The sequence below is a fragment of the Gorilla gorilla genome, chromosome 10 (genome assembly GCF_029281585.2).
Source record: "Gorilla gorilla gorilla isolate KB3781 chromosome 10, NHGRI_mGorGor1-v2.1_pri, whole genome shotgun sequence".
NCBI lineage: Eukaryota > Metazoa > Chordata > Mammalia > Primates > Hominidae > Gorilla > Gorilla gorilla.
Window position 1 is genome coordinate 136,694,643 of NC_073234.2, and position 24,226 is coordinate 136,718,868.

The following is a 24,226-nucleotide window of genomic DNA, read 5'->3' on the forward strand; positions in this document are numbered from 1 at the left end:
CAGCTGGCCCTGATACTGCATTTCACACAATTCTGTTTCCCACTATGATGGTTAATACTGAGTGTCAACTTGACTGGACTGAAGGAGACAAAGTATTAATCCTGGATGTGTCTGTGTGGGTGTTGCCAAAGGAGATTAACATTTGAGTCAGTGGGCTGGGGAAGGCAGACCCACAATCTAATCAGCTGCCAACGAATATAAAGCAGGCAGAAAAACGTGAAAGGTGAGACTGGCCTAGTCTCCCAGCCTATGTCTTTTTCCTATCTGGATGCTTCCTGCCCTCAAACGTCAGACTCCAAGTTCTTTAGTTTTGAGAGTTAGATGGGCTCTCCTTGCTCCTCAAGCTTGCAGACAGCCTATATTGTGGGACCTTGTGATCGTGTAAGTTAATACTTAATAAACTCCCCTTTATATATATATAATTTTATATATATCTCCTATTAGTTCTGTCCCTCTAGAGAACCCCAATCCACCCGCCCACCTCCCTGTGCTCCAGGAAGAAAATAAGACACTTTCCACTTTGCACCCACGCTCAGAATGCTAACTACCCGCTGGGTGAGAGCCCTCCCACAGGCCCTGCTCACAGTACTCGATGCCTTTGATCAGATCCTGGAAGTAGAAACGGGCCTGGTCTTCAGAGAGTGGTTTGAGGGTGGGCACTTCCATCACGGGCCTGAAAGGTCGACACTCGTGTGAAACACAAAGCAGACCCGCCAGCCCTTGCCCTCTCTCATGAGCAGAGCCCAGTGGCACCTCACTCAGCTATGCAGCTAGAGAAGCTTCTTGCATCACCCCTGCTGGGAGCTGGGACACTCACCCTTGGTTGACCAGTTCGAACACTGTAGGGAAGAAAAGGGTGAAACTGTTACATGGGAAACTGAACATCCATCTCTCTCTGTCCTCCCCACCTCCCAACCACCTCCAGAAACACCAAGAAAGACAGAAACTAGTATGAGAGCTGGGGAGAGGAACAGTCCACTGAACCAAGCTGGCCAAGGTCCTGCTTTGCTAAATTTCCATCAGAAGGCAAAGAACCAGGGATTTCTGACGTCCCCAGGCCCACAGTCTGGCTTGACTTCTAGTGCTCAAATTGGCCCAGGATCCACTGGTCAAAGAAAACAAGGCAGGGGGCTGGGCACGGTGGCTCACGCCAGTGTAATCCCAACACTTTGGGAGGCCGAGGTGGGCGAATCACCTGAGGTCAAGAGCTCGAGACCAGCCTGGCCAACGTGGCAAAACCCTATCTCTACTAAAAATACAAAAATCAGCCAGGCGTGGTGGCAGGTGCCTGTAATCCCAGCTACTTGGGAGGCTGAGGCACAAGAATCACTTGAACCTGGACAGCGGAGGTTGCAGTGAGCCAAGATTGTGCCACTGCACTCTAGCCTGGGCAACAGAGCAAGAATGTCCCAAAAAAAAATTTTTTTTGAGATGAAATTTACGTAACATAAAATTACCCATTTTTAAAGCGTGCAATTGAGTGGCATTTAGTATATTCACAATGTTGGGCAATCATCACAACTATCTAGTTCCAGAACATTCTCATCACCTCAAAAGAAAACCTCATACCCATTAGCAGTCACTCCCTATTCTTCCCTCCCTCAATCCCCTGGCCACCACCAATCTGTTTGCTGTCTCTATAGATTTGTCTGTTCTGGACATTTCATATAAATGGAATTGTACACTATGTGGCCTTTTGTGTCTGGCTTCTTTCACTTAGCATCATTAGCACGTTTTTAAGGTTCATCCACACTGGTGCATGGATCAGTGCTTCATTCCCTTTAATGGCTGAATAATATTCCATTGTATGGATAGACCACATTTTCTTTGTCCATTCATCTGTTGAGGGGCATATGGACTGTTTCTACTTTTTGGCTGTTGGGAAGTGCTGCAATGAACGTTCGTGTACATGGATATGTTCATGTGTGGATATCTGTTTTTGGTTCTTTTGGGTATATACCTAGGAGTGGAATTGCTGGGTCACGTGGTATAGTTATTTAATTTGATTCTGCTATGACAAGCATAAATTGGAATACAAGGCTGTACTTTAGGAAGTTAAAAAAAAAAAAGAGCACAGTCGATTTCAAAATCCAGTGGAGGATGACTCTGGGGTTGCTTGTTGTTCTGGAATCATACACCCACAATGAGATGAGCATGTAATAGAAACCAGAGGGGATACCCCATTTTCCATGATGGGATTATTATGCATTGCATGCTGGTATTAAAACATCTCATGATCTCATGTAACCTATCACTATATCCACCTACCATGTACCCACAAAAATTAAAAAAACTTTTTTTTTTTTTTTAAATGGAGTCTTGCTCTGTTGCCCAGGCTGGAGTGCAGTGGCACGATCTTGGCTCACTGCAACCTCTGCCTCCTGGGTTCAAGCAATTCTTCTGCCTCAGCCTCCCGAGTAGCTGGGACTACAGGCACCTGCCACCACACCCGGCTAATTTTTTGTATTTTTAGTAAAGATGGGGTTTCACCGTATTGGTCAGGCTGGTCTCGAACTTCTGACATCAGGTGATCCACCCGCCTCGGCCTCCCAAAGTGCTGGGATTACAGGCAAAAAATTTTTTAAAAAATGAAACCAAAGGGTTGTTTCAAAGCTCTCCAAGGGCTGAGGTGGCCAAGGGGAACAGGGAAGCTACTCAGCCAAAAAGAAGGCTTAAAGGTTCTGATCAGGAAAAGAACTGAACTCTCCCAGGCCTTCTCCATCTTCAGTTTCATCAACCAGTGTGAGTTAGGGCAGATTTGCCATTGCTTCAGGCTGTAGTTAAAAACAAAGGCAATGCTGTTAAGGTACAGCTTCTACAGACAACCCAGCGCTGGCCCCCTCAGCTCTGGCCTTTCCCGCCTTGGTTATTTAAGTCTTCACTTGCAAGCTTCATGAATTTCTGCACCATCCTCCCACCCACCCAAGCACCATAAATCAGGTGGCATGAGGGAGGGTGGCCTGTTGAAACAGGTCTATTTTCAGTCGCTGACAGTTCAACCACTTTTGGGGCTGAGCAGTGGGTGGGAATTTTTTAACCTCTAGAAATAGAGATCGAGTTTTCTACCTTTTTTTTTTTTTTTGAGACAAAGTCTAGCTCTGTCACCCAGACTGGAGTGCAATGGCATGATCTCGGTTCACTGCAACCTCCGCTTCCCAGGTTGAAGTGATTCTCCTGCTTCACCCTCCCAAGTAGCTGAGATTACAGGCATGCGCCACCACATCTGGCTAATTTTGTATTTTTAGGTTGGTCTCGAACTCCTGACCTCAGGGGATCCACCCGCCTTGGCCTCCCAAAGTGCTGAGATTACAGGCATGAGCCACCACACCCAGCCCCCTCCCCCACCTTTTTTTGTTTTATTGAGACAGGGTCTTGCTCTGTCGCCCAGGCTAGAGTGCAGTGGCACAATCATAGCTCACTGCAGCCTCAAACTCCTGGCCTCAAGCAATCCTCCCACCTCAGCCTCCCAAGTGCTAGGGTTACAGGCATAAGCCACCGCACCTGGACTGAGTTTTCTGCCCTTTGCATGTCAGGCCTGTAGCTGCAGACCCTTCCTGATACCTACTACCTGGCCTCATGCACTGCCCTGTCTGTCTCAGGCTCACACGGCTGTGGCTGGAAAGTAAAATATAACCGTGTCAGGATTTTCAAAACCACTGGAATCACATACCCCAAATTAGCATGGCTTTCTGCAACTGCCACCTCGAGGAGTGAAAAACTGTCCCTGCAGCTGCCCAGCTCAAGCAGATCACGAAACTCCTCTTTGAGGCTTGGACCATGTTCTCTTTATTCTCATTCCACCCGTCAGCTCAAACCCCCCAATGGCTTCTATCACTCTCTGAGTCAAAGCCAATTTTTTTTTTTTTTTTTTTTGAGACAGTCTCACTTTGTTGCCCAGGCTGGAATGCAGTGGTGCCATCTTGGCTCACTGCAACCTCCGCCTCTCAGGTTCAAGTGATTCTCGTGCCTCAGCCTCCTGAGTAGCCAAGATTATAGGTGCACACCCCCATGCCCAGCTAATTTTTGTATTTTTAGTAGAGACGGGGTTTCGCTATGCTGCCCAGGCTGGTCTCAAACTCCTGAGCTCAGGTGATCCACCCGCTCGGACTCCCAAAGCGCTGGGATTACAGGGGTGAGCCACTGTGCCCGATCCAAGTTCTTTACAATGTTGTAAAATACCTTCTGCCACCTGGTCCCTACTGTTCTGCCCAAATGTCACCTTGGTGAGACATTCCCTGGGGAGCCACTGTATTTCTCCATCCCCCAACCCAAAACTGGCAGCCCCTCGTGTCCTGCTCGGGGTTTTTGTTTTGTTACGGTGTTGTCACTTTCAAAACCCATGCATCACACTCAGGTGTGCTCCCCAAGGACAGGGGGTTTTGAATGTTGTCCCTGATGAACCTACAGCAGGGTCTGACAAATTGTAACATTTGTTGAATGAACAAAGGCACGCCTCAGAAAGAGCTCAAAGCCATTCTGACCTGGATCTGGGGTCCCAAGTGAGAGAATTATGCTAAGAATGCCATTCTGGGCCAAAATGACTTTTGGCATATTGTGATTTCTGCTGTATCTCCCCAAACTTCATTTATTTGCCTACTATGTTTATAATCTGGCCATACCTATATGCCACATCAATCATTTATTGAATGTTTTTCTTTAAATTGACTCAGTTTTTAATTTTTTAGCCTTGTCCTAGATGATAATATCCATGAAATTATGAGTTTGGGGTGCTGGTTATAGTTTTTCCTATACAATGTTAAATTAAATATAAAATTGTTTTTCTACCTTTTTTCTGTGTACCACCTAGAACAGTGCCCACCATATAGGAGGTTGTCAATAAATACATGCTTTGGGAGGCCAATGCAGGAGGATCTCTTGGGCCCAGGCATTTGAGGCCAGGCTGGACAACATAGTGACACTTTGTCTCTAGAAAAGTTTTAAAAATTAGCTGGGTATGGTGGCACATGCCTATAATCCAGCTACTCAGGAGGCTGAGGTGGGAGGATCACTTGAGCCTGGGAGATCAAGGCTGCAGTGAGCTGTGATCACACCACTGAACTGTAAGCCTGGGCAATGGAGCAAGACCCTGACTCAAAAAAAATAAATACATGCAAATGAATGAATAGGATCAGATAAAGTTCCAGCAAGAACTCCCTTCCGCCTGCTGATCCCAACCAGGGGTGTGGCCTCCGGTGGGGCCAGCTGGACCAGGAAAGGGAAAGCTGTCTTTGGTGGAAGGTGCCAGGGCACAGGCTGCCTGGAGAGGACCCCTGAGCATTGGCAGGTGTGGTGCCTGGGTGAGGGTGGCAGAAGAAAAGGGCTTCCTTACCCATGTACAGATGGTCCTCATTGGGGTCATCCAGAACCTTGGCACAGCCACATGGAATAGGCAGGAGACGGATGGCGGGGGAGAAAAAGAGAGAACAGATATGAGCAGGGAGGAGGCAGCATCCACGTGGCTGCGTTTGCCAACAGGAGGGCTGCATTTGGCAGCGTGTTTCCCAGTTAAGATGGAAGATAGGGAAAACCCCCAGAGTGTGAGATCCTAATGGCTATTCGGAAAATAAATGCCTCTCTGTCTGATCCTCAAGGATCTGAACACTCAGAAAGGAGGTCGCAAAAGGGAGGGGCCAAAATACTCCCCTGGAAATATCTCATGCTTGAATAAGAATCCAGCCTATCTCCGGCTGGGCGCAGTGGCTCATGTCTGAAATCCCAGCACTTTGGGAGGCCGAGGCGGGCGGATCACCTGAGGTCGGGAGTTCGATACCAGCCTGACCAATATGGAGAAACCCCATCTCTACTAAAAATACAAAATTAGTCCGGTGTAGTGGTGCATGCCTGAGTAATCCACCTACTCAGGAGGCTGAGGCAGGAGAATCGCTTGAACCTGGGAGGCGGAGGTTGCAGTGAGCCACGATTGCACCATTACACTTCAGCCTGGACGACAGAGCAAGGCTCTGTCTCAAAAAAAAAAAAAAAGAATCCAACCCATCTCCTAGGAGACAACGGTGTTCAGGGTGAAAATTCAAATCCTATCTGGGTTCAAGTGACTCCACGAAGCCTCCCCATTGCCCCTAACCCCACAGGAAATGATGTCTCCCTGCCCAGAACAGCCACAGCACTTTCTCTCTCTCCAAACGGCAGGCACCAGGCTACATCCACCTTGATTTCCTCGGTGGCGTCCTGTACAGGGCATGGCATACAGAAGGTGCCCAGGGAATATCTGATGAATGAACAAACAGATGGGCTGGCAGAGTCTTGTTGGGTGAAAAGGCCAAATGCCATAGGGCCAGCGGAGAGAAAAGACACCCTGCCAGGACCCAGGGCCCCTCGCTAACCAAATGCCCTTGGGCTTCCTCGAAAATGGCCAACTCTAGCACCAGTGAGTCGAGATTGTGTCACTCAGTGTGACCGGTGGTGATGGCCTGCAACTGCCATCTCTCTTCTTTGGGAAGAAACAAATGCAGCCTCCCTGGCTAGACTAATCCCCCTGATTCTTCCCCCATCACGTCCGCTTTCTCCAGTCACCCAAGATCAATAAGACAACAGGCCCCAAGAAAGGGAGGCACCCTAGGCAGAGCCTGGGCTAGCAGCCTGAAGCCCTGAGCCATGCCCTGTGGGGAAGGCACACCCAGGGCCTTGTCCGCCTAGAGTTCTGCACCAGATGAGTCCCAGGCAAAGTGGTAGCTAGCCCTCACATCTCCCGAAGGCACCGTGTACTCCCCCAAACAGAGGCTTCCAGCCCTTTCCACATGCAGCTCCCTGCCCTGCGATGCCTTTCCGTGACTTCTCATCCAGGAACCACCACGGCCATCTCAAACATCACTTCCTCTAAGAGGCCTCTCCCAGCTTCTCCCAGTGAGCTGGCTGCCCCCGCTTTGTACTCCCATGGCACTCTGAACATCCAGCACGGTGACAAGTCCTTGTCGTCTAGACCAGAGGTGCTCCAAACACAATCTGGAGATGTCTGCAGATCCCCAAGATGCTTCATGGAGTTTACGAGGTTCACTATTTTCACTTTAAAACGAAGACAGTATTTGCCTTTTTGACTATCATTCTCCACTAGTCTACAGGGTTTTCCAGAAACCTGATGATATGTGATGTCACAAAACATTGAATGCAAAAGCAGAGATGAGAATCCAAATGTCTCCTATCAAACCAAACAGTAACCCAAAAAAAGGCAAAAATGAAAAATGAAGCCACTCTTCTACTTTTTATTTTTCATAAAAATATATTACTCGGCCGGGTGCAGTGGCTCACGCCTGTAATCCCAGCACTTTGGGAGGCCAAGGCGGCTGGATCACGAGTTCAGGAGATCAAGACCATCCTGACTAACACGGTGAAACCCCATCTCTATTAAAAATACAAAAAATTAGTCGGGCGTGGTAGTGGGCACCTGGAGTCCCAGCTACTTGGGAGGCTGATGCAGGAGAATTACTTCAACCCAGGAGGCAGAGGTTGCGGTGAGCTGAGATCGTGCCACTGCACTCCAGCCTGGGCAACAGAGTGAGACTCCGTCTCAAAAAAAAAAAATGTATTACTCATGTTAATACGCAATAAGCTTATTGTTCTCTTTTTGTTTTTTTCTTTTCTTTTTTAGAAACAGGGTCTCACTCTGTCTCCCAGGCTCGAGTGCAGTGGCACAATCATGGCTCACTGTAGCCTCGAACTCCTGGGCTGAAGCGATTCTCCCACCTCGGCCTTCGGAATAGCTGGGACCAAAGGCGTGCACCACCATACCGGGCTAATTTTTTAAATTTTTTGTAGAGACAAGGTTTCGCCATGTTGCTCAGGCTGGTCTCAAACTGCTGTCCTCAGGTGATCCTCCCACCTCAGCCTCCCAAAGTGCTGGGATTATAGGCGTGAGCCATCGTGCCCAGCCTATTGTTTTTAAATAATTAATAGTTTAAATTTTCTCAGTTTTAAATTACAATGTGGTAGATATTAATAAATATAACTCATATAAGTGAAAGTGCTTTTGGGTCTTCAAAAAAAGTTTTTTTTTTAGAGACAGAGTTTCACTCTTGTTGCCCAGGCTGGAGTGCAATGGCGTGATCTCAGCTCACTGCAACCTCTGCCTCCCCAGTTCAAGCGATTCTCCTGCCTCAGCCTCCCGAAGTGGCTGGGATTACAGGCACCCGCCACCACGCCCAGCTAATTTTTTTGTATTTTTAATCGAGTACAAAGGCATTCTGAGACCAAAAAGTATGAGAACGGCTGATCTAGAGCAGGGGCTGGCAAACTACAGCATGTGGGCCAAATTCAGCCCTCTGTCTGGTTTGTTTGTTTGTTTTGTATTTTTAGTAAAGACAGGGTTTCACCATGTTGGCCAGGCTGGTCTCAAACTCCTGATCTCAAGTGATCTGTCCACCTCGGCCTCCCAGAGTGCTATCATTATAAGCATGAGCCAGTGCACCCGGACTTGTTTTTGTAAATAAAGTTTTACTGGAACACAGCCATGCCATTTGTTTACATCATGTGTGTGGGTGCTTTTGTGCTACGACTACCCATATGTGTAAGTAGAAAGAGAACCAGCTTCAAAGAGACAGACATGGGTGAAGGGATCCCTCTGAGCCTCAATTCCTTTGTCTGTAAAATGAGAGTAATAAATATCTGACAGAAAAACAAAGCAGGCAAAAGAAAGAAGGGAAAAAATAGTTAATGTGAGTAACAAATACCCTTAGGGAGCAGTAAATACAACTCAGCCCTGCAGTGAGCGGTCTGGTGTGACCTGGCTCTCCCTGGAAACCAGTGGCAGGGTGTTTGGGTATTAACAAAGCCAGGGCCTCCCTCCCTCCTGGGCGCCTCCACCCTTTTACCTCCACCAGCTTCACCACATTGGGGTGGTCCAGCTTCTTGAGGATGGCAATTTCCTGGTACACCTGCTCAATGGGGCCCCTGGGCTGGATGCAGCCTCCAGGAGCTGGCCGGGTGCCTCGGGGTGGGGGGCGGCCTGAAGGAAACAAAAACAGACCCAGGGTCAGGGCAAAGAGACTTTCCTCCGCAGAGGGCAGCTGCAGGTGGGATGCCAAAAGGTGGGATGCCAAAAAGCCACTCTGCAGGGCTGGAGTGGCTGCTGCCACCAGGGGCTTTAACTAGCCCTCTCCTCCTCTGTCTCCTCTGCTGCTGGAAGTGAGTGAGGGCGGAGCCCTCGGCCGTCCTATGAATTCCCTCCTTCCCGTCACATCCCCAGTCCATGCCCTGCAGTGAAAGGCAGGAGTGCTGAGGCAACTGCAGTCTAGCTCAGCAATCTCAACACCCAGGGTGAGTCAATCACTTCCCCTCTCTGGGCTCAGTTTTTGCAGTCCATAAAATGGACATAAACATTAACTCTTATCTCCTTAACTCATAGCACAGATGGCTGGCTGGGCGCTATGGTTCATGCCTGTGATCCCAGCACTTTGGAAGGCTGAGGCGGGTGGATTTCTTGAGCCCAGGAGTTCAAGACCAGCCTGGGCAACACGGCAAAACCCTGACTCTATAAAAATCACAAAAAATTAGGGCCGGGCACAGTGCCTCATGCCTGTAATCCCAGCACTTTGGGAGGCCGAGGCGGGTGGATCACGAGGTCAGGAGATTGAGACCATCCTGACTAACACAGTGAAACCCTGTCTCTACTAAAAATACAAAAAATTAGCCGGGCATGGTGGTGGGCACCTGTAGTCCCAGCTACTCGGGAGGCTGAGGCAGGAGAATGGCGTGAACCTGGGAGGCGGAGCTTGCAGTGAGCCAAGATAGCGCCACTGCACTCGAGCCTGGGCGACACAGCAAGACTCCGTCTCAAAAATAATAATAATAATAATAAAAATCACAAAAAATTAGCCAGGTATGGTGGCACGTGCCTGTGGTCCCAGTTACTCAAGAGGCTGGGGTGGGAGGATCACCTGCGCCCAGGAAGATCAAGCCTGCAGTGAGAAGTGATCATGCCACTGCACTCAGCCTGGGTGACAGAGCGAGACCCTATCAAAACAAAAAACAAAAAACAAAAAAAACAAAAACTAAATAGCACTGATGTAAAATGAAGCCAGGGAGAAGAAAAGAAGCAAGCATCAGGAGAGAAAAACAAAAGGCTATCTAGAAAGGAGAGGCACTCAGGCCACGGCTTGATCCTGCAGTAAACAATAGGCAGTCACAAGGATGTACAGGCCCACAGTGAAAACCCTCACGATGGCACACATCCCATGTAAGTAAGGCTCTGAGTGTGACTAACAGAATAGAACAGGGATGTGATCGGCCTTGGAAAAGCAAAGGCAAAAGTACAGGCGTCAGAGGGAGGATGTGAAAGGAGGAAAGCTGAGTTCAAAGGAAAAGGGAGGGCGTGGGGAGGTGGGAGACACTCGCCATATAGCTGGAGAGAGGGGAAAGTGGTGGGTGTGTGTCCACAGAGGAGCTGACCATCAGGAGAGCGTTCCACTGCCTGCTGGGGAAAGGGAGGTGCTACGGTCAGGATGTTTGTGCTCCTCCAAACTTCATATGTCAAAACCTAATCCCCAACGTGATGGTATTAGGAGATGGGACATTTGGGAGAAGAGTAGGTCACGAGGATACAGCTCTCATGAATGAGATTAGTGCTGTTATAAAAGAGACCCCAGGCTGGGCGCAGTGGCTCAGGCCTGTAATCCAAGCACTTTGGGAGGCCGAGGTGGGTGGATCATGAGGTCAGGAGATCGAGACCATCCTGGCCAAACCCTGTCTCTACTAAAAATACAAAAATTAGCCAGGTGTGGTGGTGCACGCCTGTAGTCCCAGCTACTTGGGAGCCTGAGGCAGGAGAATCGCTTGAACCCAGGAGGCGAAGGTTGCAGTGAACCAAGATTGCGCCACTGTACTCCAGCCTGTTGACAGAGTGAGACTCTGTGACTCCGTCTCAAAAAAAAAAAGACCCCAAATTGCTGCCTAGCCCCTCTGCCATGTAAGGATGCGGTCAGAAGGCACTACCTATGTTTGTTTGTCTGTTTTGAGACAGGGTCTGTCTACCAGACTGGAGTGCAGTGGCGCAATCAAGAATCACTGCAGCCTCGAACTCCCAGGCTCAACGGATCCTCCCGCCTCAGCCTCCCGAGTAGCTAGGACTACAGGAGCACACCACCACGCCCAGCTAATTTTTAAATTTTTGGTAGAGACAGGGGTCTCACTACATTGACCACACTGGTCTCAAACTCCTGGGCTCAAGTGATTTGCCCACCACAGCCTCCCAAAGTGCTGGCATGAGCCACCGCTCCCGGCCTGAGATGGTGCTAACTATGAACCAGCCTCCAGAAGTGTGAGAAATAAATATCGGTTAGGTTAAGCCACCCAGTCTCTGGTACGTTGTTACAGGACACCATTTATTATTTTGTTAAGACAGGAGGTAAGGAGTGTTTAAGCAAGCGAAATCCTCTACTGTCACTGGAAGAAGCCAGAAGCAGATGTCAAAAATTGATAATAGTGACGTGAGGATTATGACCTGGTGCAGCGTTTGGATAAGCAGGATAAACCAGGGTCCTACTACTATTAGGATGGGGTTTGTTTGCTCTTTTTTTTTTTTTTTTTTTTTTTTGAGATGGAGTCTCGCTCTATCGCCTAGGCTGGAGTGCAGTGGCGCGATCTCGGCTCACTGTAACCTCCGCTTCCCAGGTTCAAGCAATTCTCTGCCTCAGCCTCCCAAGTAACTGGGATTACAGGTGCCTACCACGCCCCGCTACTTTTTTGTATTTTTAGTAGAGATGGGGTTTCACCATCTTGACCAGGCTGGTCTTGAACTCCTGACCTCGTGATCCACCCGCCTCAGCCTCCCAAAGTGCTGGGATTACAGGCATGAGCCACCACGCCCGGCTGTTTGTTCTTATCTAATTTCTCTTTTTGGCCCAAGCTGACATTTTGCCCAGCAATGCTGGCAGGGAGCTTATGTTGAAGCAGCTTCTGATACGCTCACCTGCAGCCTATCATCTGACCACACACAGGAGCTACCAGCAACTAAAAGTGCTAAAAGCCAAGGCTGCCTATAGGAGAAAGAAAGAGGTCAGCAAGAAACTGGTCTCCATGATGAGCCCTCCTGTGCTCTGGCCCTTTTTTTTTTTTTTTTTTTTTTTGGTAGATATAACTCAAATACCTCATGGTATTTAAATTTTTTTAATTTACCTTTTTTTTTTTTTTTTTTGAGAGATGGAGTCTCAGTCTGTCGCCCAGGCTGGAGTGCAGTGGCGCAATCTCAGCTCACCCCAACCTCCGCCTCCCGGGTTCCAGCGATTCTCCTGCCTCAGCCTCCCGAGTAGCCAGGGATTTACAGGTGCATGCCACCACGCCTGGCTAATTTTTGTATTTTTTAGTAGACGCAGGGTTTCACCATATTGGCCAGAATGATCTCAAACTCCTGACCTCGTGATCCACCCACCTTGGCCTCCCAAAGTGCTAGGATTACAGGTGTGAGCCACCATGCCCTGCTAAATTTACCATTTTAAAATGTGTATTTTAATGGTTTTTAGCGCTGACAAGGTTGTGCAACCATCATCATTATCTATTGCATATTTTTTTTTTCTTTTTTTGAGATGGAGTCTTGCTCTGTCACCCAGGCTGGAGTGCAGTGGCGTGATCTCGGCTCACTGCAACCTCCACCTCCTTGGTTCATGCAATTCTGGCTCAGCCTCCCAAGTAGCTGGGATTACAGGCACACACCACTACACTCAGCTAGTTTTTCTATTTTTAGTAGAGATAGGGCTTCACCATGTTGGGCCTGGCTGGTCTTGAACTCCTGACCTCAAGTGATCCACTCGCCTCGGCCTCCCAGAGTGCTGGGATTACAGGTGTGAGCCACCATGCCCAGCCAACTGCAGAATATTTTCAATGCCTCCCTAAATATCTATATACATATCTGATATCTATCAGCATTCACCCCTCATTTCCCCTGTTCCCCAGAGCCCCTAGCAATCACAAATCTACTTTTGTTCCTATGGATTGGCCTATTCTGGGTATTTCACATAAACAGAATCACGTAATATGTGAGCTTTTGTGTTAGGCTTCTTTCATTTAGCATAATGTCTTTAAGACCCCTCTGTGTTGGGGCATGAATTGGTACTTCATTACTTTTCATGGCTGAATAATATTCCATTGGATGCATATATACTCTATTCATATTACTTTTCATGGATGAATATTCCATTGGATGCATATATACTCTATTCATTTTCTGAAGCCGTGTGTGCTGTTTCTACTTTTTAGTTATTGTGACTAAACCTGCTATGAACATTCACATACAAGCTCCTGGGTGAACATGGATGTTCCGTTCTCTTGGGTATATAAGTAGGAGTGAAATTACTGAGTCATATGGTAACACCATGTTTAACTTTTTGAGGAATTGCCAGTGTTTTCCTCTATTGGATTTTTTGACTTGATACCTATATAACTTTAATAAATATTTTTATTTTATTATTTTTTGAGACAGAGTCTTGCTCTGTCACCCAGGCTGGAGTGCAGTGGTGCGATCTTGGCTCACTGCAAACTCCTCCTCCCAGGTTCAAGCAATTCTTGTGCCTCAGCCTCCCAAGTAGCTGGAACTACAGACATGTGGCACCATGCCCAGTGCAATGGTTCCCATTCAGGGGGCTCTGCCCTGTCTTGTCCCAGCCCCTGTACCTAAGAACAAAGGCCCGCCAAACTCACGTGGAAAGCCGGCCTGCCGGATCAGCTTCTTTTTGGACAGCACCTTCATTGCCTGCAGGAAAATGAAGGACAGCACCTTTAGCCAGGTCCTGGTTAAAGCACGGAGGAAAAGGGGAAGGAGGGCGCAGTGGGGGTTCCTCTACTCCAAAGCCGGCCCAAGCTCCTGGCCCCCTGGCAGGCTCAGGTCAACAGAGTGAGCCCCTCATTACCAGAGAGGGTCAAGCAGCCATGGGGTTGTAGGGAGGCTGGACTCCTGGGGTGCCTCCAGCCCTGAGGTGTTCCTGAGGCTCACGGTCGCCTCTCTCAGCTGGGAAACCACGAGCCTCGGGACTTGCTGCCATCGAATCAAAACACAAGTGAGCTGCAGCGACGGGCAAAGGAGGGGCAGGACTGGTTGTTTTACACACAGGGAAACTGAGGCTCAGCTGTATTACACATGGGGAAACTGAGGCTCAGCTGTTTTACACATGGGGAAACTGAGGCTCAGCTGTTTTACACATGGGGAAATATCACTTGTCAAGGTCACATGGTTGGCACACGATAGAGTCAGGTTCAAAACTACGCTGGACTGACTCCAAAGCCACCCACACAGGCATCTGTCTCACTGCTGCCTTGTTCTCAATACTATGGAGGATGCAGAGATGACAGCTCAGAGGAAGGGCATAAAAGCCTTTTGCTGAATGAGTAACTTTTTCTGGGTCAATCCCCTCACCTCCCCATTTTCCTATCTGTAAAATGGACATACCACTTCCTTCCTAAGGCACAAAATAAACATGACCTAAGAATAAAATGAGACAACAGCTAGGAAAACTTTCCAGGAAGCTGAGTGCTGGAAAGGAGGCTCTTCTGTGGATAAGGATGGGGGCAGGGAGGAGAATGCGGATACTCACATAGTAGGTATTGTCATTTTCATTGTAGGCCAACTTGACGACACCATAGGAGCCCTGGATAAAGGGAGATGCCCATGACATACTATCCAGAAGTTAAGATCTGCAAAATGAGAACCCTAATACAGACGTTGCAAACCGGCAGCCCATTGGTCAAATCTGTCCCGCAACTGTATTTTGTTGGAGCCCAGGTTTTTACAAAGTTTGGATTAGTTGCCAAGATTTAAAAACAGAAAGATCTGGGCGGAGCGCAGTGGCTCATACCTGTAATCCCAATACTTTGGGAGGCCGAGGCAGGCGGATCACTTGAGGTCAGGAGTTTGAGACCAGCCTGGCCAACATGGTGAAACCCCATCCCTACTAAAAATACAAAAATTAGCCGGGGCATGGTAGCAGGCACCTGTAATCCCAGCTACTCAGGGGGCTGAGGCTTGAGAATCACTTAAACCCGAAAGCAGAGGCTGCAGTGAGCCAAGATTTCGGCACTGTACTCCAGCCTGGGCGACACAGTGAAATTCAGTCTCAGAAAAAACAGAAAGGTCTGATATAAAAATCTATATTCCTTGCCAGGCACGGTGGCTTACACCTGTAATCCCAGCACTTTGGGAGCCCGAGGCAGGCAGATCACTTGAGGTCAGGTTTGAGAACAGCCTGGGCAACATAGTGAAACCCTGTCTCTACAAAAATTACAAAAATTAGCCAGGTGTAGTGGTACACACCTGTACTCCCAACTACTTGGGAGGCTGAGGCAGGAGAATTGCTTGAGCCTAGGAGGCAGAGGTTGCAGTGAGCCGAGATTGCGCCACTGCGCTCCAGCCTTGGTGATAGAGCAAGACCCTGTCTAAAAAAAAAAAAAAATCAAGATTCCTAGTTTCTTTTGAAAAAATGGAAAGATCTAGCTATATGTAGCCCTCATTTCCATATGTTAATGGTTTGCCACCGTCCTTACCACTCCCTACTACCTTACAGCTGGCAAGCCTCACTCCTTTATATTACTTACTTGTTTTCTACTGGCATTTGGATTTTTGACCATGGTGATGATACCCCCCATTAGCTAAAACAAAAGCAAAACTAGATGTCAGAGTACCTCGGGGTGAAACAAAACCCCAAATGTATTGGGGATGTAACTATCACCAAGGCGATATGGAATTTCGTTGGAAGCTTTCTGAGCTTCTGCAGAAACATATTTAATTTTAAGATACAAGAAAACAAAACTAAACCAAAAACCTAGATCATTAATGACAAAACCCTCTCCACCAATCTCGCCTTCAAAGACTCCTCTCCTGCTCCCAGCTTTACCCCGTTCCCTCCACAGTATCTGAACGCCCCTGGTGAATGCAGAAAGCCAGCCTAGCCCCGGGGATATTTACCTTTCCAATTTCATCCTTTAGGGTATACTGATTCAGCTGCACACAGTCCTAGAGAGTAAGCAGAGACATGTGGAAAATGAATTTTAAGTTTGCAACTAGAGGCCAGGCACGGTGGCTCACGCCTATAAGCCCTTCAGGAGACCAAGGCGGGAGGATCACTTGAGTTCAGGAGTTCCAGACCAGCCTGGCCAACATGGTGAAATCCCGTCTTTATTAATAATATAAAAATTAGCCAGGCGTGGTGGTGGGCACCTGTAATCCCAGCTACTCAGGAGGCTGAGGCACGAGAATCACGTGAGCCCAGGAGGTGGAGGTTGCTTGAGCGGAGATTGCACCATTGCACTCCAGCCTGGGCAAAAGAGTAAAAACTGTATCTCAAAAAAAAAAAAGTTTGCAACTTGATACATTTCTCCAAATTAAACACACACAGGTAACCAGAACCCAAATCAAGAAAGAGAACATCCCCAGCTCCCAGAAGCCACTCGCACCTCTGCCCTCCCCTGGGTGGCCACTCTCTTGACTTCTAACAATACTGATTTTGCTTGTTGTACTTTGTCAAAATGTAACCACACACTGTGGACTCTTGTAAAACCCATTTTTTAAAGAAGGTTGTTCCTACTTTTAAAAAGTAAATTTTAAATCAAACAAGTAATCCTTGGCTACATTGTCCTGTAAAAACATAAAGTGATACAAGAAAAGCAAGTCTGTGCAACCTTGGGGTAGACAAGGGTTTCTTAGATAATACAAAAAAGGTACAGACAAAAGAAACAAATGATAAATTGGACTTCACCAAAATTAAAACTCTGGCTTTTTTTTATTTTTGAGATGGAGTTTTGCTCTTGTTGCCCAGGCTGGAGTGCAATGGCACAATCTCGGCTCACCGCAACCTCCGCCTCCCAGATTCAAGCAATTCTCCTGCCTCAGCCTCCCAAGTAGCTGGGATTACAGGCACCCACCACCACGCCCAGCTAAATTCTTTGTATTTTTAGTAGAGATGGGGTTTCTCCATGTTGGCCAGGCTGGTCTCTAACTCCTGACCTCAGGTGATCCTCCCGCCTTGGCCTCCCAAAATGCTGGGATTACAGGCGTGAGCTACTGGGACTAGCCTGTTTTGTTTTTTGTAGAGATGGGTCTTGCTATGTTGCCCAGGCTGGTCTCAAACTCCTGGTCTTAAGTGATCCTCCCGCCTCAGTCTCCCAAGTAGCTGGGATTACAGGCATAAGCCATTGCACCAGGCCTTGACAGTTTCTTAACAAACATCTACCGTACCACAGGCCATTCTACCCAATAGAAGTGAAAATGTGTTTACAAAGACTTGCATATAAATATTAATAACAGCTTTAGTTGTAATAATAAAAAATTGGAAGCAATCCAAATGTCCTTCAACAGGTAAATGAATAAACAAACTGTGGTACGTCCATACAATTGAAATTATTCAGCAATAAAAAGGAACTACAGATATACGCCACAACATGGATAAATCTCAAAATCATGATGCTGTGAAAGAAGCTAAGCTAAAAAGGAGCCGTTGCTCATAGGTCCTAGCTCTGTTTTTGGCTCATGCTGTGAATTCTCCCTCCTCTCAACTCTCCAGGGCCCCATCTCCAATTATGAAAGTTTTTCCTGGCCTTCAAAATGTAGTCCCTATAGCCCCTTCAAAATCAGCCCCTTTGGCAGTGCACAGTGGCTCATGCCTGTAATCCCAGCACTTTGGGAGGCTGAGGCAGGTGGATCACTTGAGGTCAGGAGTTCGAGACCAGCCTGGCCAACGTGGCATAACCCCATCTCTACTTAAAAAAAAAAAAAAAAAAAAAAATTAACTGGGCATGGTGGTGCACACCTGTAGTCCCAGCTACTCATGAGCTGAGGGAGGAGAATAGCTTGAACCTGGGAGGTGGAGGTTGCAGTGAGCCAAAATCACGCAACTGCACTCCAGCCTGGGCAACACAGCAACCCTCTGTCTCAACAACAACAACAACAAAAAGCCCCTTTAGAAAGGCATCCTGATGTTGGGTCTTCTTCCAATTAAATTCATTCGTTCCTTCAACAAATATTTTTGCACTCCTACTATGCACCAGGTACTGTGCTAGGCTCTGGGGATGGGATAGGGTGTGGAGGTGGATGAAATGATCCTATGGAGCTTACGTTCTGGCTGGGTGGAGACAGGCAATAAACAACTAAACCAACACACAGATAATCAGATGCTGATGAATGTTATGAAGGAAAGCAAATAGGGCCATGGGGCAGAGAGAGGCTGGAGGGTGCTTTAGGGAGGGTGGCCCGGGAAGCCTTTTGGAGGAGGTGATACTGGAGTTGAGACTTGGACATTATCGGAATAGGCCTTACAAAGTTGGCATGGGGTGGTGGGGGAGGTGGTCCCAAGCAGAAGGAACAGCGAGAGTACAGACCCAAGGCAAGAGCTTGGATTCCGAGGAATGTGAAGGCAGGAACAGAGGGAGCTTAGGGAGCTGGCAGCAGAATGGCAGGAGGGATGGGAAAGGGTCAGACCACACAGGGCCCTGTGAACCCTGGTGAGGATCTGAGTTCTAATCTATCCCGGCAGGGTTTACGGTCAGGGTCCTGTGAGAAATGCACAGCAAGTGCTGAACCCAGTGCCTGGTGCCAACACACGCTCGGCCAGGCGGGTCATCGCCAGGCTCTCAGTGACCCGCCTCATTCCATCACACCTTCGCCCACACCTCAGTCTCTTTGCTGGAGGCTCCCTCGGGCCCTGCAACTGCTCTGTCCACACCCACAGCGGGTCACACACACCTGCCCCAGCAGCCCTCACCCATGAGTATAAACACCCCAGCTCCCTTGCCCCTGGTGGGATGACTGAGGCTGCTGCTCTGTGCTGTTCCCCAGGGTCCCCCGGAAGGAAAAAGCCCCAGCGGCCCACACTCCACACTGGTAACCGGCTCCATGACCCACCCTTTGCTGACTGCCTTCCCTTCCCCATGCTGATTCACGACCCCCCTAGGGCCTCTTTTTGGCCCCAGCCGCCCCCAAGGTTCCCTGGAGTCAACTCCTAGGTCAACCGTGGTACTCAGATCCTTCTGGGGGAGCCCAACCTTCCACAGAGGCCCTGCTAGGGGCAGGGAAGGGCACCAGGGACCCCTAGGACCTGGCTCACCACCGGCTCACGCACCTGCATACCCGTGATGGAGACGTGGTGAGACTCCACTGTCGGCCGCCGGGGCAGCCGAGGCGAGGACTGCGGGGAGCTGACGGGTGAATAGGGCAGGGACGGGCAGATGCAGCGTCCATTCATGTCCAGGCTGCCACCGGCTGCCAGCCCACCCTGGGACCGCTCTTGCAGAGACAGCTTGCGACTGGAGAGGTGGGGCCGGGCCTGGGACCCGGAGGTGTCAAGGGGGACCTCTTGGCCATCGGCCTCCAGGGGCCGGTCCCGGGCCAAGCCGAGGTCCACAGCACAGCCCGGTTCACACTCGGTGACCACAATGAAGGACTCCATGCCCAGGTGGATGCTCAAGGATGAGAGGCCCCGCAGGGCCTCACACGGCTTCTGGCTTTCGCTGCTGCTGCTGCCCCTGCCCCCCAGCTCATCCTGGGGGGCTGCCCGGTTGCTGCTGGGCTGGCTAGAGACACATGATGACATGGTGCATGCGCCAGCTTCATCCAGCACACTGGGGTACTCCCATCCGGCAGCGGAGCCACCTGCAGAAAGAGAAAGGGTCAGCTGGCCCAGCTCCTATGGGCAGGGACAGGAAAGGATCCCCTCTCCTCCTGGCCCAGGCTGCTGTCTAATTCCTGCCTCCAGTTGACATCCTAAAAAAATCTTGCAAAACATGGTGTGATCTGATCTCTGAGTCTATACAGAAAAGCAGAGTCTGCATCTTCTTATATTTTTTCTTTTATTATTTTTTCTTTTTTTTTCTTTTTTTTTTTTTTTTGAGACAAGGTCTCTCCCTCTCTCTGTTGCTCAGGCTGGAGTACAGTGGTGCGATCATAGCTCACTGTACCCTTGAACTCCTAGGCTCAAGTGATCCTCCCATCTCAGCCTCCCAAGTAGCTGGAACTACTTCTCACATACAATGACAATAATTCCTAACTCAATTCCTATTGGAACAAGTATAAGAAAACCCCCAAATAGAGCACACATGTCCCCTACAGAATTGACAGCTGCTTCCAGCTCAAGCCAATTGTTGCTCGGCAGGAATCTGGGCCTACTATTGCTGGTCTTCCCTTTGTTTTTCCCAAGAGAAGCCCTAAGGAGGTTAATAAGTTTGCCTGACTTTTTATTTTTAAATGCTGGGCATTAACAATGCAGGTCAGGGCTGGACACGGTGGCTCACACCTGTAATCCCAGCACTTTGGGAGGCCAAGGCAGGCAGATTACTTGAGGCCAGGAATTCCAGATCAGCCTGGCCAACATGGTGAAACCTCGTCTCTACTAAAAATACAAAAACTAGCCGGGTATGGTGGCGTGTGCCTGTAATCCCAGCTACTCAGGAGGCTGAGGCAGAAGAATCGCTGGAATCCAGGAGGCGGAGGTTGCAGTGAGCCGAGACGAGATCATGCCACTGTACTCCAGCCTCAGCAATAGACCAAGACTGTCTCAAAAAAAAAAAAGGTCGGGGGGAATCAAGTATATGCCACAATATGGATGAACCTCTAAAATATTATGCTAACTGAAGGAAGCCAGTCACAAAAGGTCACATATATATGATTCTATTTATATGAAATTTTTAGAATATGCAACTCCACAGAGACAGAAAGTACACTAATGGTTGCCTAGGACTATGGGGGTGGTGACATTAGTGGGTGTGGGGAATAGCTGCTTAGTGGGCACAGGGTTTCCTTTTGGGGTGATCAAAACGTTTTGAAACTAGATAGAGGTAATGGTTGCACAGCATTGTGAACGTACTAAATGCCACTGAACTATACACTTCAAAATGGCCAACTTATGTTACATGAACTTATATCTCAATTTTTTAAAAAAGGCCAGGCACGGCAGCTCACGCCTGTAATCTCAGCACTTTGGGAGGACAGGGCGGGTGGATCATGAGGTCAGGAGTTCAAGGCCAGCCTGACCAACATGGTGAAACCCCATCTCTACTAAAAATACAAAAATTAGCCAAGTGTGGTGATGTACACCTGTAGTCCCAGCTACTCAGGAGGCTGAGGCAGGAGAATCACTTGAACCCGGGAGGCGGAGGTTGCAGTGAGCCGAGATCACGCCACTGCACTTTAGCCTGGATGACAGAGTGAGACTCCATCTCAAAAAAAAAAAAAAGAGAGAGAGAAGTCGGGCACAGTGGTTCATACCTATAATCCTCCCAGCACTTTGGGAGGCCAAGGCAGGTGGATCACCTGAGGTCAGGAGTTCAAGACCAGCCTGGCCAACCTGGTGAAACCCCATCTCTACTAAAAATACAAAAATTACCTGGGCATGGTGGTGGGCACCTGTAATCCCAGCTACTCGGGAGGCTGAGGCAGGAGAATCACTTGAATCCGGGAGGTGGAGGTTGCAGTGACTGAGCCGAGATCGCACCACTGCACTGCAGCCTGGGTGACTGAACAAGACTCATCTCAAAAAATAAAAATAAAAAAGATTAACACATCCCCTTAGGCTGTCAATTCTTACCGTCTCTGGGACAGAACATTAACCTTTGCTTAACGTGTTTGACAAATTCTGCTGGACAAATGTCACAGGTACCACTGGAATTCAGGGAGTACATTTGTGGACAGACACCTGTGGATGATGGCCACTCCATGCTAATCACCCACATCACAAAGGGTCTCTCTGGACCATCCTGGCCAACATGGTGAAACCCCGTCTCTACTAAAAATACAACAATAAGCCAGGTGTAGTGGCGCATGCCTATAATCCTAGCTACTGGAGAGGCTGAGGCAGGAGAATTGCTTGAACCTGGGAGGCGGAGGTTGCAGTGAGCTGAGGTTGCACCACTGCACACCAGCCTGGCAACAGAGGGAGACTCCATCTCAAAAAAAAAAGGGCGGGGGGGAGGGTCTCTCTAGATGTCCCAGGAAAACAGTGAGGGCTCAGCAGAGATTTTATGAATGAATAAAATGGTATCTCCGATGACATTGGGAGGCAGTGGGGTAAAAGAGAGGAAGGTACAGACAGCGGAAAGCCAGAACTCCCTGGAGGATCTGGCTGAGAGGCAGAAAATGTCCCTCAGCGCTCTCGCAACGGTCCTTCCAGAAGAACTGATGGAATAGCTACTATGCCAGGCATGTGGCAGGGAAAGCCCAACAGGAAAGGCAAAAGGGAAAAACCCAACATCCCAGCCCTGACACGGGCCTGACTCATGCACACAGAGTGTGTGGTAAGAGAACGCCAAAGAGTCCAATCATGCGGCAAGATGTTCAACCTCATAGTAAGAGAACTGCAAATTCAAACTACAATCAGGCAGTCTGGTGGCTCCCCAAAAAGTTAAACGTAGAGTTACCAATATAACCAGCAATTCCTCTCCTAGGTATAGACCCAAAAGAATTGAAGGTAGGGATTCAAACAGATACTTGTACACTAATGTTCATAGCAACATCATTCACAATAGCCAAAAGGTATAACCAAGTGTCCATCAACAGACGAATGAATAAACAAAATGTGGCAGAGCCATACAACAGAATACTATACAGCCACAAAAAAGAAGGAAACTCTGACTCACACTACAACACAGACAAACCGTGAAAACATACGCTAAGTGAAGCAAGCCAGATACTAAAGGAGAAGTGTTGTAAGATTTCAGTTACATGAAGTATCTAGAATAGTCAAATTCAGGCCAGATGCAGTGGTTCGCACCTGTAATCCCAACACCTTGGGAGGCCAAGGCAGGCAGCTCACTTGAGGTTAGGAGTTCCAGACCAGCCTGGCCAATATGGTGAAACCCCATCTCTACTAAAAATACAAAAATTAGCCAGGCGTGGTGTTGGGCACCTGTCATCCCAGCTACTCAGGAGGCTGAGGCAGGAGAATCACTTGAACCCGGGAGGCAGAGGTTGCAGTGAGGCAAGATTGTACCACTGCACTCCAGCCTGGGTAACAGAGCAAGACTCCATCTAAAAAAAAAAAAAAAAAAGTGTTTTAAAGGAAAGAAAATACCTGTAACCATGATCGGAGTTATGATGATAAGGCCTAGGATGCTACGGGATCAGACGGGGCAGGAGGTCAGGAGAGGGGAGCAGTTGGTCTCATCTCCTATTTCTCTGTCCCCCATTCCCCCTTACTGTATCTGAGAAAGAAATCATCAACTCTGTCCTTGTCTCAGTTTCCCCATCAATGAGAGAATACAACTCAAGTTTGATATTTCTCTATGGCCCTAACTGCTGCTACTTTACTTCTCCTTCTCATGATCCTTATGTCCCAGAAGAGGAAACTCAGATACCCTGAAGTTCAACAGCTTAAGGTCATTGACATCCTGTAAAGTTGGTGCCCATCTGATAGTCATCGGATTAGATGAACCAAGCACTCAGAATCATGCCCGGCACGTGGTTAAGTACTCAAAAACTATTACTTCAACAAACACCTGTTGGATGCTATGGTTTGACTCTGTGTCCTCTCCCAAATCTCATCTTGAATTGTACTCCCATAATTCCCGTGTGTTGTGGGAGGGACCAAGTGGGAGATAATTGAATCACAGGGGCGGGTTCCCCCATACTGTTCTCATGGTGGTAAGCCTCACGAGATCTGATGGTTTTATCAGGGGGTTCCGCTTTTGCATCTTCCTCATTCTCTCTGCCTGCTGCCGTCCATGTAAGGCCGGACTTGCTCCTCCTTGACTTCCGCCATGATTATGGGGCTTCCCCAGCCACGTGGAAACTACAAGTCCAGTTAAACCTTTCTGTTGTAAATTGCCCAGTCTTGGGTATGTCTTTATCAGCAGCGTGAAAACGGACTAATACAGATGCCCATGGCCTGCTCTGGTAGGTAGCCTATGCTCTGGAATGTTCCCACAAGGACCGACGTCCAAGCGAGCTGGCCTGCTCTTAAGTGTGTCCCTCAGCCCTGGCTGTGTGGCCTGTGTCCCCCAGGGCAGGCAGTCAGTCTCTCCCCCATCCTAGAGCTGCCTCTGATAGGGCTGCAAGAGTTCCTGAGAAGAAAATGAGGCCGGGCAGTGCCTGGGGAAGTCAATGGAGATTTGTTTTTTTCTCACCAACAGGAAAACAATTGCTTATCGAACTCTACACCAGGCCAAGGGCACCGAGCCATCCGCCCCCAGCAAGGCTGCTTTTAATCGGCCTCCTTGGCAAGCTGGCATCTGGCCCGGGCCTCCCTCACAGCTCTGAAGGAGCCTCGGCCTCTGCGGTCTGGAGGAGGATGGAGAGGAGAGACAGCTCAGA

General features: G+C 48.7%; 1 protein-coding gene across 9 annotated transcripts in view; it reads right to left on the reverse strand.

The window, feature by feature from the left end:
* Positions 1-24,226, reverse strand: part of CAMKK2 (calcium/calmodulin dependent protein kinase kinase 2) — a 58,827-nt gene that overhangs the window by 17,115 nt on the left and 17,486 nt on the right. For all 9 annotated transcript variants that reach the window (XM_055358220.2, XM_055358218.2, XM_031016636.3 and 6 more), the window contains exons 2-9: positions 19,047-19,576; positions 15,899-15,946; positions 14,532-14,585; positions 13,642-13,693; positions 8,823-8,956; positions 5,330-5,366; positions 818-839; positions 585-673 (exon numbers count right to left, since the gene is read on the reverse strand). In XM_055358220.2, coding sequence (XP_055214195.1) covers positions 585-673; positions 818-839; positions 5,330-5,366; positions 8,823-8,956; positions 13,642-13,693; positions 14,532-14,585; positions 15,899-15,946; positions 19,047-19,517 — 907 coding nt within the window. In that variant the 5' untranslated portion in view covers positions 19,518-19,576. The remainder of the gene's footprint in view (positions 1-584; positions 674-817; positions 840-5,329; positions 5,367-8,822; positions 8,957-13,641; positions 13,694-14,531; positions 14,586-15,898; positions 15,947-19,046; positions 19,577-24,226) is intronic.